At 51.7% G+C, this 14,390-nt stretch overlaps 1 protein-coding gene across 3 annotated transcripts in view; it reads left to right on the plus strand.

The window, feature by feature from the left end:
* The first annotated feature begins 9,661 nt into the window (after positions 1 to 9,661).
* The window catches only part of LOC140399897 (tyrosine-protein kinase receptor UFO-like), a 49,326-nt gene continuing 44,597 nt past the window's right edge, over positions 9,662 to 14,390 (plus strand). For all 3 annotated transcript variants that reach the window (XM_072489376.1, XM_072489377.1, XM_072489379.1), the window contains exon 1: positions 9,662 to 10,125. In XM_072489376.1, coding sequence (XP_072345477.1) covers positions 10,026 to 10,125 — 100 coding nt within the window. In that variant the 5' untranslated portion in view covers positions 9,662 to 10,025. The remainder of the gene's footprint in view (positions 10,126 to 14,390) is intronic.

The following is a 14,390-nucleotide window of genomic DNA, read 5'->3' on the forward strand; positions in this document are numbered from 1 at the left end:
AAGTCCACCCAGTGTGGAGCGTGATCCGAAATGGCTACAGCCATATACTCCGTTCCCCTCACCTTCAGGATCAACGCCCTTCCCAGCACAAAAAAGTCTATTCGCGAGTAGACTTTATGGACATAGGAGAAAAACAAAAACTCCTTACTCCTAGGTCTGCTCAATCTCCACGGGTCTACACCTCCCATCTGCTCCATAAAATCTTTAAGTACCTTGGCTGCTGCCGGCCTCCTTCCAGTCCTGGACTTCGACCTATCCAGCCCTGGTTCCAACACCGTATTAAAATCTCCCCCCATTATCAGCTTTCCCATCTCTAGGTCCGGAATGCGTCCTAGCATCCGCCTCATAAAATTGGCATCATCCCAGTTCGGGGCATATACGTTTACCAAAACCACCGTCTCCCCCTGTAGTTTGCCACTCACCATCACGTATCTGCCCCCGTTATCCGCCACTATAGTCTTTGCCTCGAACATTACCCGCTTCCCCACTAATATAGCCACCCCCCTGTTTTTCGCATCTAGCCCCGAATGGAACACCTGCCCCACCCATCCTTTGCGTAGGCTAACCTGGTCTATCAGTTTCAGGTGCGTTTCCTGTAACATAACCACATCTGCCTTCAGTTTCTTAAGGCGTGCGAGTACCCGTGCCCTCTTTATCGGCCCGTTCAGCCCTCTCACGTTCCACGTGATCAGCCGGGTTGGGGGGGCTTCCTACCCCCCCCCTTGTCGATTAGCCATCCCCTTTTTCCAGCTCCTCACCCGGTTCCCACGCAGCTGTATCTCCCCCAGGCGGTGCCCCCCGCCCATCCCCTCCCATACCAGCTCCCCCCCCCCCCCCCCCAGCAGCAGCAACCCAGTAATTCCCCCCTCCCACCCCCCCCCCGCTAGATCCCCTGCTAGCGTAATTACTCCCCCCATGTTGCTCCCAGAAGTCAGCAAACTCTGGCCGACCTCGGCTTCCCCCCGTGACCTCGGCTCGCACCGTGCGACGCCCCCTCCTTCCTGCTTCTCTATTCCCGCTATGATTATCATAGCACGGGAACCAAGCCCGCGCTTCTCCCTTGGCCCCGCCCCCAATGGCCAACGCCCCATCTCCTCCACCTTCCCTCCTCCCCCCATCACCACCTGTGGAAGAGAGAAAAGTTACCACATCGCAGGATTAGTACATAAAACTCCTCTTTCCCCCCTTTTTAACCCCCCTCTTCGCCCCCCACATTCGCCCCACCACTTTGTTCAAACGTTCTTTTTAATAACCCGCTCATTCCAGTTTTTCTTCCACAATAAAAGTCCACGCTTCATCCACCGTCTCAAAGTAGCGGTGCCTCCCTCGATATGTGACCCACAGTCTTGCCGGTTGCAGCATTCCAAATTTTATCTCCTTTTTATGAAGCACCGCCTTGGCCCGATTAAAGCTCGCCCTCCTTCTCGCCACCTCCGCACTCCAGTCTTGATAAACGCGGATCACCGCGTTCTCCCATTTACTGCTCCGAGTTTTCTTTGCCCATCTAAGGACCATTTCTTTATCCTTAAAACGGAGGAATCTCACCACTATGGCTCTGGGAATTTCTCCTGCTCTCGGTCCTCGCGCCATCACTCGGTATGCTCCCTCCACCTCCAACGGACCCGCCGGGGCCTCCGCTCCCATTAACGAGTGCAGCATCGTGCTCACATATGCCCCGACGTCCGCTCCCTCCACACCTTCAGGAAGACCAAGAATCCTCAGGTTGTTCCTCCTTGCATTGTTCTCCAGTGCCTCCAACCTTTCCACACATCGTTTCTGATGTGCCTCATGCATCTCCGTCTTCACCACCAGGCCCTGTATGTCGTCCTCATTCTCGGCTGCCTTTGCCTTCACGACCCGAAGCTCCCGCTCCTGGGTCTTTTGTTCCTCCTTTAGCCCTTCGATCGCCTGTAGTATCGGGGCCAGCAGCTCTTTCTTCATTTCCTTTTTGAGCTCTTCCACACAGCATTTCAAGAACTCTTGTTGTTCAGGGCCCCATGTTAAACTGCCACCTTCCGACGCCATCTTGGTTTTTGCTTGCCTTCCTTGCCGCTGTTCTAAAGGATCCACTGCAATCCGGCCACTTTCTCCTCCTTTTTTCATCCGCATCCCTTCTGGTTTACCGCACAGTGTTTTTAGCCGTCAAAATTGCCGTTGGGGCTCCTATCAAGAGCCCAAAAGTCCGTTTCACCGGGAGCTGCCGAAATGTGCGACTCAGCTAGTCATCGCCGCACCCGGAAGTCCACTGATGTCCTTGAGGGAAGGAAATCTGCCGTCCTTACCCGATCTGGCCTACATGTGACTCCAGACCCCACAGCCATGTGGTCGACTCTTATCTGCCCCCTCGAGAGAAATTGGGGCTGGGCAATAAATGCTGGCCCAGCCTGCGATTCCCACGGGCAAATAATAAACGTGGGAAACGCGTCCCATGTGAAGGGTGACTCGAAACGCTCACAGGAAGAGGAGGGTGAATGCAATAGTGAAGTGAAAGGATTGAGTCACCTCCCTTCGGCTGAACGAGTGGAAAACGGAAACCACATGCAGCTGGACCCGAGATTACAGCAACGTCCTTCCTCATTCCTCGAGAAGGTGGGAGATCAGCATTGCGTCGTTTTCAGACCCATGACCCCTTCTCCTCGTCCTCTGCGCCTGTCAAAAAAAATAGGCCTCCGCACTTTCTGCTTTTTATAAGTGACTCAAGGGGCTGAAGGCACCTCACACTTTTGTTCCTGTTTCACTGGTCCTAGACATGGTAGTCAGCAGAATTGTGACCCAATGACGAATATAAGACCTTGAGACGTGGGCCATTTGGCCCATCGAGTCTGCTCCGCCGTTCAATAAGGTCATCGTTGATGTGATAATCCTCAATTCCACTTTCCCGCCATATCCCCATAACCCTTGAATCCCTCACTGATTCTTCTAAACTCCAGTGAGTACAGACCCTGTGGTAGGAAGAATAAAGAAGCTGAGTATTATTCAAATGGCGAGAGCATGCAGAAAGTTGCAGCACAGAGGGATCTGGGGGTCCTCGTGCCTAAATCACAAAAAGCTAGCCCACAAGTTCATAATTGGGAAAGCAAATTGAATGTTGGTCTCTATTTCAAAGCCATGATGTGGAGATGCCGGCGTTGGACTGGGGTGAGCACAGTAAGAAGTCTTACAACACCAGGTTAAAGTCCAACAGGTTTGTTTCGATGTCACTAGCTTTCGGAGCGCTGCTCCTTCCCCTGAGGAAGGAGCAGCGCTCCGAAAGCTAGTGACATCGAAACAAACCTGTTGGACTTTAACCTGGTGTTGTAAGACTTCTTACTGTTCTATTTCAAAGGGAATGGAGTATAATGATAGGGATGCCCTGCTAAAATTGTATAAGGCACTAGTTAGACTAGAATACTGGGAACAGTATCTGAGGAAAGGGCAGCACGGTAGCACAAGTGGCTAGCACTGTGGCTTCACAGCGCCAGGGTCCCAGGTTCGATTCCCCGCTGGGTCACTGTCTGTGCGGAGTCTGCACGTTCTCCCCCCGTGTCTGCGTGGGTTTCCTCCGGGTGCTCCGGTTTCCTCCCACAAGTCCCGAAAGACGTGCAGGTCAGGTGGATTGGCCGTGATAAATTGCCCTTAGTGACCAAAAAGGTTAGGAGGGGTTATTGGGTTACGGGGATAGGGTGGAAGTGAGGGCTTAAGTGGGTCGGTGCAGACTCGATGGGCCGAACAGCCTCCTTCTGCACTGTATGTTCTATGTCCAACCTACATAACCTCTCATCAGGTAATCCCTCCATACCCGGGAATCACCCAGTGAACCTTCTCTGGTCTGCCTCCAAAGCCAGTCTTTCATAGAATCATAGAATTTACAGTGCAGAAGGGGGCCATTCGCCCCATCGAGCCTGCACCGGCCCTTGGAAAGAGCACACTCCACTCTATCCCCATCACCCAGTAACCCCACACAACCTTTTTGGACACTAAAGGGCAATTTAACGCGTCCAATCCACCTAATAAATACGTCTTTCGGGACTTGTGGGAGGAAACCGGAGTGCCCGGAGGAAACCCACGCAGACACGGGGGAGAACGTGCAGACTCCGCACAGACAGTGACTCAAGCTGGGAATCGAACCCGGGACCCTGGAGCTGTGAAGAAACTGTGCTACCCACTGTGCTACCATGCTGCCCTTTCCTCAGATACTGTTCACAGTATTCGAGGTCTAACTAGTACCTTGTATAATTTTAGCAGGACATCCCTATTTTTATACTCCAATCCCTTTGACATAGAGACCAACATTCAATTTGCTTTCCCAGTTGCCTGCTGAACTTGTGGGCTAACGTTTTGTGATTTATGCACGAGGACCCCAGATCCCTCTGTGCTGCAACTTTCTGCAGGCTCTCTCCATTTAAATAATGCTCAGCTTCTTTATTCTTCCTACCATAGTGCAGAACTTCACATTTTCCTACATTATATTCCAGCTGCTAAGATTTTGCCCACACTCTTGCCCCCACTTAATCCCCCTGTAGATTCTTTGTGTAACCCCCACCTATTTAAAAAAAAAAAAAATTTAGCGTACCCAATTTCTCCCCCCCCCCCCCAAATTAAGGGACAGATTAGCGTAGCTAATCCTACCTACCAGGCACATCTTTGGGTTGGGTTGGGGGGGGGGGGGGGGGGGGGGGGGCGAGACCCACGCAGACGCGGGGAGAATGTGCAAACTCCACACGGAGAGTGTTCATGAAGGTAGGTTTAGTGTCTGCAAGGAAGAGAAAAAGACCTGAGCATTATCAGTGTTTGCTGCTTCCAATGATGGAGCCACGGAAAGGGGCGGACGCTCAGGAGACCCGAATCGGACGAACTGCTCGTCTGCCACGACTGAAGAAGAAGAAATAATGTGGAGTGAGTTTGATCCTCGATAACTACATAAGAGTCTGTTGTGTTACGTACTCTGGGATAACACGGGCTGCAACTCGATGCAGCTTTGACCAAAAGATACTCCAGGCGTTGAACTAAGTTCAATGTGATTTATTGAACCATTAGCACAGTTCTCTATGAGTTCGACTCTCCTGCTAATCTTGCAATGGTAACTCAGTCTAACTAACCAGTTGCTCTAAGTCACGTGGTGGATGTGATGCTTCTGATCTGCCCCTGTCCTACTCTCAAGTGTCGCCTGTGGAAAGGGACAGAGCATGTGTGCCCTGTCCTTGTATATGGGTTGTGTAATGCCCCCTTGTGGTAGTGTCACCTCTGGGTGTCTTGACTGCCCATTGGTCGTGTCCTATTCTATGTGTTCATTACCTGTATGTCCGCATGTCATGACGTCTCTGGTGCTCCCTCTAGTGTTTACTTAGTCGTGGTGTATTAACATTAACCCCTTGTGTATTTACAGTGATGCATATCACCACAGAGCCGGGAGGTTTATCATGTTAAATGACAGGAAATCCGCCCTTTCGCGGAATCAGATAATACTTCACAGGAAAGTATTTAAAAACACTGTGTTTCTCATTTGGAAACAAGCTATGCACTGGATTAAGTCCCAAGACAGTTGCTGAATGCTCTCTCTCACAACGGACAGAGGCTAGCCAGTTAAGGTGTCTGAACTATACCCGACCCAAGGTTCCATTTCCACTCTGTGCTACCTCAGCAGATCACAGCGTTCATAGAGCCAGGACGGCGCAGGAGGAAGGCCGTCTGTCCTCCCAATTTCACGCGAAAGATCCTGAAACACTATTTCAAATAAGAGAAGCAGGAAATTCTCCCCAGTGTCCCGGGAACCAGCACTTGACTCATTCCTGGTTTGAGCGGCTCAGCTTACGAAGTAACGGTTGAACGGGTTGGGTAGGATCCCTATGGCGCAGAAGGAGGCCATTCAGCCCATCGAGTCTGCACCGGCCCTCCGAAGGTGCGCCCTACCCAGGCCCACTCCCCCTGCCCTATCCCCATAACCCTGCGCATTGATCATGGCCAATCCACCTAACCTGCACATCTTTGGACTTTGGAAGAATGGGTGGTGATCTTACAATCATAGAATCCCTACAACGCAGAAGGAGGCCATTCGGCCCATCGAGTCTGCACCAGCCCTCTGAAAGACCACCCTGCCTCGGCTGTTGTAACCTTGCCAGATCCTATTGGCTGGGGACAGCTGATTACCCCATGTTCCTTGGGGAATATGAGCTCCCCAATGAGGGGGTGGGGCAATTGTTAGCAGTGCAGCTGTATGAGTAGAGCTAGCCAGTGTGGTGTCAGCTAGAGAGAGTGAGCTACTTGTACTGTGCACATGTTGTTGGGAATAAAGTGACTTTCTACAAACTCGTGCTGGATTCTTCGTGGCTCTCACAAAATAGGGCCCACTCCCCTGCCCTGTCCCTGTAACTCAATCTACACCCTACACATCTTTGGACACTAAGGGGCAATTTTATCATGCCCAATCCACCCAACCTGCACATTTTTGGTCTGTGGGAGGAAACCGGAGCACCCGGAGGAAACCCACGCACACACAGGGGGGAGAACGTGCAGACTCCGCACCGAAACACATTATTGAAACATGTAAGATCCTGAGGGAACTTGATAGGGTGGATACCAAGAGGGTGTTTCCACTTGTGGGAGAAGCTAAAACGGGGACACAACTGTAGAATAAGATGTAGACAAAGATTTTTTTTTAAATTCTGAGTACCCAATTTTCTTTACAATTATGGGGCAATTTAGTGTGGCCAAACCATCTACCCTGCACATCTTTGGGTTGTGGGGGTGAAACGCACGCAGACACAGGGCGAATGTGCAAACTCCACAGGGACAGTGACCCAGAGCCGGGATTTGAACCCGGGTCCTCAGCGCGTAGTCCCGGTGCTAACCACTGCGCCGCATGCTTCATCTAGACATAGATGGGGCTGGTTTTAGCACAGGGCTAAATCGCTGGCTTCGAAAGCAGGCCAGCAGCACGGTTCAATTCCCGTACCAGCCTCCCCGAACAGGCGCCGGAATGTGGCGACTAGGGGCTTTTCACGGTAACTTCATTTGAAGCCTACTTGTGACAATAAGCGATTTTCATTTCATGAGGAGAATTATTTATCAGAGGGCAGTTATTCTGTGGAATTGTCTTCCGCAAAGAGCAGTTATGTAGTACAAGGGTTTGTGATTGAGCGAGGGTTAATGTGGGGCTCGGAAACAGTACCGGCCACAGTAAAGGGACATGCAACCTGAGACTAGAATCAGTTGTGGACTGGACAGAGAACTGTGTCAAAGCAAACATGAAATGAGCTCTCAGCGTGGGGTTTTCCCTGTATCTTTGTACCGACTGAACATGCAACAGAGTATTGAGTTTATTCAAAGTAGAGTTAAGACCAATTTTAACAGACAAGGGTGTCAAAGGTTAAAATAATACTCTTTATTGTCACAAGTAGGCTCACATTAACACTGCAGTGATGTTACTGTGGAAATCCCCTCGTCGCCACACTCCGGCGCCTGTTCGGGTACACACACGGAGAATTCAGAATGTCCAATTCACCTAACAGCACTTCTTTCGGGACTTTTAGGAGGAAACCGGAGCACCGGGAGGAAACCAGACACGGGGGACAACGTGCAGACTCCATGCAGACAGTGACCCAAGCCGGGAATCGAACCTGGGACCCTGGCGCCGTGAAGCAACAGCGCTAACCACTGTGCCACCGCGCCGCCAATTGGGGGGGGAAAACAGAAAGTTGGAGTTGTTATGGGCCAGGGTTTCGAGAACCCCAAATTGTATCATGGAGTTCACCTGACCCACAACTTTTACTAGATTGTGGTATGGGGAGCACACGGCCCACTCTACAGGTGTGGTACAGCAGAAATGGAAAAGTATTTTTTAAAGCAAAACAATGTTTTTTCTATGAACTCAAGTTAACCTTTTTAAAACAGACTGTGAACATCTTAGCAACCATCAATTCAAATACAACCCCCAAAGAATACAACACCAAGTAATCCTTTAAGCTTTTCTTTTAACACCCAGAAGACTTAAAACACCTTTTACCAGAAGCACATCAGGCTAAAGTCACAACTGTTATTAGTTTTAAATCACCAGGATTGATTTTCAGTCTTTAGATTACAGAGAGAGATTCACACACCTTCTGGCTGTGACTGCAGCTCTGAGAACGAAACTAAAACACACCCTGCAGCAAACAGCCTGAAACGAAAGTAAAAAGCTGACAGACAGTCCAGCTCCACCCACTCTCTGACATCACTGCAGTAATAAACACCCATTTCTTAAAGGTACTCTCACATGACAGAGTTGAGACCCCACACAGACCAGCCATTATCTTATCGAATGGCTGTACAGCGTATTCCTGCTCGTACAGCGTATTCCTGCTCATAAAGCCTGTGTTCCGATTTAATCCTTCAACTAAATCAAACCCCCCCCCCCCCCCCAGATATATTGGGCTGGATTCTCCGTGCCCTGACGCCGAAATCGGTGCCGGGGCGGGTAATTCATTTCCGCGCACGGAATCGGCACCGGCGCCGGTTCCCCAATTCCTGGGCCCTGCAGCCATTGCTGGAGGCCTGCCCCGCCATTCTCCGCCCCTGACCAGCCGAATTCCCGACGGCGTGGATCTGACATGGTCTTGCCGGTTGGGAGACGGCTGTGGACTCAGTCCGCGGCTGCCATGGTCAAGGGTGGGCTGATCGGAGGGCAGTGGGGTGGGACTTATACGGCACCGGGCTAATTTTGGGTGGGCGCTCCGTGTCGGACGCGCGGCCGATCGGGGGCATGATTTGGGAGGTCCAGTTCTGCGGTCTGTGTCCGCCATAGAGGACGGCGCGTCCGCTGGAGGCCACCGCCGTGTGCATGCGCCGCCTCTGACCAGGACGAGCGGTGGCCCGTATCTGCAGGAAAAGCTGCGAGCCTCCCGACGGGTCACTGCTATCCCCCTGAAGGCTAGGAACACGTGGCTCTTTCACATCAGTTTTTCTGTCGTGAAAGGCCTCTCTGCCATCAAAAGACTATCTCTTGATCATTTGGTGAATTCAGAATTATAAATGTTTTCAGTAGTGACTTTAACCTGACGTGCTTCTGTTAAAGGTTTTGTTTTTAGGTCATATGGATGTTAAAAGGAAAGCTTAAAGGATTACTTAGTGTTGTATTCTTTGGGGGTTGTATTTGAATTAATGGTTGTTAAGGTGTTCACTGTATGTTTTAAAAAGGTTAACTTGAGTTCATAGAATAAACATTGTTTTGCTTTAAAAAATACTTTTCCTTTTCTGCTGTCCCACACCTGTAGAGTGGGCCGTGTGCTCCCCATACCACAATCTAGTAAAAGTTGAGGGTCAGGTGAACTCCATGATACACTTTGGGGTTCTCTAAACCCCTGCCCATAACACACATTAGCCGCTGCGTTTACAGAAGTGTCTCATCAGTCGGGGCTGGTTTAGCACAGGGCTAAATGGCTGGCTTTGAAAGCAGGCCAGCAGCGCGGTTCGATTCCCGTACCGGCCTCCCCGAACAGGCGCCGGAATGTGGCGACTAGGGGGCTTCTCACAGAAACTTCATTTGAAGCCTACTTGTGACAATAAGCGATTTTCATTTTCATTTCAGTTGTAAGCCTCTTTGGGGACGCCCCTTCCTGAGACTACTGGGGGGGAGGGGAGGGGGGGAGGGGAGGGGGGTGGTGCTATAGAAATGCAAGTTTCTTTATCTTCGTGTATGAGCCCGGGACTTAGCCTGAACCTGACCCCCACAAACGTACCCTTGTCATTGAGGATCGATCGACGGGTGATTAGATTTCAAAGGAAAAAAAGCGATGAGATTTCACGGAAGGTGCTGGGAGCACAAAACCAGAACCAGAGGCGAGAGATCTGCTCCTGCACTAGAGTAACAGAAAGAATTCGCAGGAATTCTAAGTTAAAGAAAAACTGCTCTTGGAAGGAAACTTTATTAGTCATTTTGGTGTTGTTGGCTGCTCCCCACGCCCCCTGGGCACTAACTTGGGATCTGACCTCCCTGAGTAAAATTAGAATGTGATTCACTCTGGGACACGCGCCCAGGTTTTGCCCAAGAACAAGCTCAGATACTGTCAGCCATGGTTCTGCCGGGTCGTCTGCCTCTTTGCTGCCTGTTCTGGTGCGTCTTGCAGTCTGTGAGCCCAGCGGTAGAGGAAAGGCGTCCAAAGCCAAAGGAAGGTAAGGGATCTCGGCTGACCTCCTACTGACACCCCCCCCCCCCCCCCCCCCACCCCACCATGCCTTTTGTTTGTTGTCAGACCAAAGGTGAACTTAAAGTAAGATTTACGGGAAGAGAGGGTTGCAGAGGTTCAAGAGCTTTATTTGTAGCTGGTTTAGCACAGGGCTAAATCGCTGGCTTTTAAAGCGGACCGAGGCAGGCTAGCAGCACGGTTCAATTCCTGCAACAGCCTCCCCGAACAGGCGCCGGAATGTGGCGACTAGGGGCTTTTCACGGTAACTTCATTTGAAGCCTACTTGTGACGGTAAGCGATTTTTCATTTCTTTCATTTCACCTGCGTTTAACCCCTTTGTCTCTGACAACCTGCCGCATGCAACTTGTCCTTGGCTTAGGAGATCAGGGATTCCAGTCCCCCTCCAGGGGGCTGAGCACAGAATCCAGGTGGATTCCCCCCAACGCGGTGCTGCAGGACTATTGCACTGCTGGAGGCGTCACCTTTTAGCTGAAACATTAAACCGCAAGGCTTCGTCCGCCGTTACTTTGAAAGAGACCAGAGGGGTTTTCCCCTTTGCCCTGGCTAATATGTATCCATAGAAACCCTACAGTGCAGAAGGAGGCCATTCGGCCCATCGGGGCTGCACCGACCCTCTGAAAGAGCATTCTTTTTTTTTTTAATAAACATTTTATTGATGTATTTTTTTGTATTATAACAACAACAAAATAAACAATGTAAACTATAAACATAGTGCAAAAGCCGTCTCCCTCCCTTACAGGTCCCACCTTTATTAACCCCCTACTCTAAGCTAAACTAACCCCCCCTTCTGCTGACGATTAATTTTCCGCGAAGAAGTCGACGAACGGTTGCCACCTCCGGGCGAACCCTAACAGTGACCCTCTCAAGGGGAACTTGGTTTTCTCCAACAGATAAAGCTCGCCATGTCCGATAGCCAGGTCTCCGACTTCGGGGGCTTTGAGTCCCTCCAAGCTAGCAGTATCCGTCTCCAGGCTACCAGGGAAGCAAAGGCCAGAACGTCTGCCTCTTTCTCCTCCTGGATTCCCGGGTCTTCCGACATCCCGAAAATCGCCACCTCTAGACTCAGCGCCACCCTTGTTTTTAACACCGTGGACATGACAACTGCAAACCTCTGCCAAAATCCCCTAAGCTTCGGACATGCCCAGAACATGTGGACATGGTTCGTGGGCCTCCTGCACATTTTACACACCTCTCTTCCACCCCAAAGAATCTGCTCATCCGGTCCACTGTCATGTGAGCCCGGTTGACGACTTTAAATTGTATCAGGCTGAGCCTGGCACATGTTGCGGATGCGTTCACTCTGCTCAACGCATCATCCCATAGACCATCCTCTATCTCTCCCCCCAGCTCCGCCTCCCACTTGCGCTTCAGGTCCTCGGTCTGTGTCTCCTCCGACCCCATAAGCTCCTTGTAAATGTCCGAGACGCTCTCTTCTCCTACCCACCCTCTGGAAACGACCCTGTCCTGACTCCCCCTTAGCGGTAGGAGTGGGAAGGTTGACACCTGTTTACGGAGGAAGTCCCGCACCTGCAGATACCTGAATTTGTTTCCCCTCGCCAACCCAAACTTCTCCTCCAGCGCCCTCATACTCGGAAAGCTCCCCTCTATAAACATATCCCCCATCCTCTCAATCCCAGCTCTCCGCCATATCCGGACTCCCCCATCCATACTTCCCGGGGCAAACCGGTGATTATTACAGATTGGGGACCAGACCGATGCTCCTTCTGCTCCCATATGCCTCCTCCCTTGGCCCCAGGCTCTCAGGGCCGCCACCACCACGGGACTGGTGGAGTACCGTGCCAGCGGGGATGGCAGTGGCGCAGTTACCAACGCCCCCAGACTGGTGCCCTTGCATGAAGCCGCCTCCAAAACGCTCCCATGCCGACCCCTCCCCCACCACCCACTTCCTGATCATGGCTATATTCGCCGCCCATTAACAGTTACTAAAATTTGGCAGCGCCAGCCCGCCCTCTCCCCGACTCCGCTCAGGCATTACCTTCCTTACCCGCGGGGTCTTGCCCGCCCAGACGAAGCCAGTGATCACTTTGTTGACCCGTTTAAAAAAGGACCGCGGAATAAAGATGGGGAGACATTGAAACACGAACAGGAATCTCGTGAGGACCGTCATATTCTCCGTCTGCACCCTCCCAGCTAATGACAACGGAAGCTCGTCCCATCTCCGAAAATTGTCCTTCATTTGATCCACTAGCCGGGCCAGATTTAATTTATGCAGCCGGTCCCATTCCTGCGTCACTTGAATGCCTAGGTATCTAAAGCTTCCCCCTACTAATCTAAACATCAGCTCTCCCAATCGCCTCTCCTGTCCCCTTGCCTGGACCGCAAACATCTCACTTTTCCCCATATTTAGCTTATACCCTGAAAACCGGCCAAATTCCCCTCGAATCCTCATGATTTCTTCCATCCCCTCTATTGGGTCCGATACATACAGAAGCAGGGCATCCGCATAGAGCGAAACCCTGTGCTCCACCCTCCCCCGGACCAGCCCCCTCCAGACCCTTGAGGCTCTCAGAGCAATTGCCAACGGCTCTATAGCCAGCGCAAACAACAGTGGGGAGAGGGGGCATCCCTGTCTCGTCCCCCGGTGCAGACTAAAGTAGTCCGATGTTGTCCTATTCATCCGTTCACTTGCCACAGGAGCCTGATACAGCAACTTGACCCAGTCAATAAAGCCCCGCCCAAATCCGAACCACCCCAGTACCTCCCACAGATAGTCCCATTCTATCCGATCAAAAGCCTTTTCTGCATCCATTGCGATCACTACCTTCACCTCCCTATCTTCCGGGGGCATCATGATCACATTTAACAACCTTCTTACATTGGCCACCAACTGCCTACCCTTAACAAACCCCGTCTGGTCCTCCCCAATAACATACGGAACACAATCCTCAATCCTGGAGGACTAAATGTTGGCCAGCAGTTTGGCGTCCACATTCAACAGGGATATCGGCCTGTAGGACCCACACAGCTCCGGGTTCTTGTCCCGCTTCAGAATCAGCGAAATCATGGCCAGAGACATCGTCGGGGGAAGCACCCCTCTTTCCCTTGCCTCATTGAACATCCTCATCAACACCGGCCCCAATATCACAGAGAACTTTTTATAAAACTCCACTGGGTACCCGTCCAGCCCCGGGGCTTTACCCGCCTGCATGGCCTTCAGACCCTCTGATGCACGATCAATGACCACTAAAGCGAGTTTGTAGTCCAACTGAAGGCTTTAATAAGCTAGATGTTTCCCCCAGCAGCTCAGGTACAGAATGAAGGCTGCTGGGGCGGCACGGGCTCTTATACCCCGCCTAGCAGGGGGGAGCTACCATACATCTTAACCAATAGAAAGCATACAGTTTCCACCAATGGTGCTCCAAAATACCAGGTACCGTAATACCTCTACCACACCCTCCACTATCTCTTCCAACCTGATCGGGGCTCCCAGCCCTTCTACCAGCTCCCGGTCCACCTTTGGGAAATTTAGCCCCCCAAAAAAGTGCCTCATCCCCTCCGGTCCCGTAGGGGGTTCTGACCTATACAGCCTACTGTAGAAATCCCTAAACGCCTTATTTACCCCTGCTGAATCTCCAACCAGGTTCCCATCTCCATCATTTACTTTCCCGATCCCCCTGGCTGCCTCCCTCTTTCTAAGCTGCTGTGGAAGCATTCTCTGAAAGAGCACTCTGAACCTAGGCCCACTCTCCTGCCCTATCCCCCGTAACCCCTCCGAACCTGCACATCTATGGACAAGAAGGGACAATTTAGCACGGCCGATCCACCTGTCCCGCGCATCTTTGGACTGCGGGAGGAAACCGGAGCACCCGGAGGAAACCCACGCACACACGGGGAGAACGTGCAGACTCCACGCAGGCAATCACCCGAGGTCGGAATCGCACCCGGGTCCCTGGCGCTGTGAAGCAGCGGTGGTAACCCTCGACCAAACACCTAGGATACGGACTATCTGGTCGTCCCTCATTCATGGATCAATGGGAGCTTGTGTGCAATGGGTGGGGGTGAGAATCGGCCAAGGTTCCTGCTCCCAGCTTTCGACAGTGATGTCTATCTGCAAGTGAGTGAGTGCAGGCCGGAGCGAAAGCACGGAAGGCTCCCCAGAGTTGAACCGCCAGACAACCTCCAACACCGGGGCTGGTGCACGATGCTCTGCAATCTGCAGGAAGGTAACAGTCAGCGAATGGCCGGTACCCCAGCGAAGCTCAGGAATAA

This window comes from Scyliorhinus torazame, chromosome 24 (assembly GCF_047496885.1).
Source record: "Scyliorhinus torazame isolate Kashiwa2021f chromosome 24, sScyTor2.1, whole genome shotgun sequence".
Taxonomy (NCBI): domain Eukaryota; kingdom Metazoa; phylum Chordata; class Chondrichthyes; order Carcharhiniformes; family Scyliorhinidae; genus Scyliorhinus; species Scyliorhinus torazame.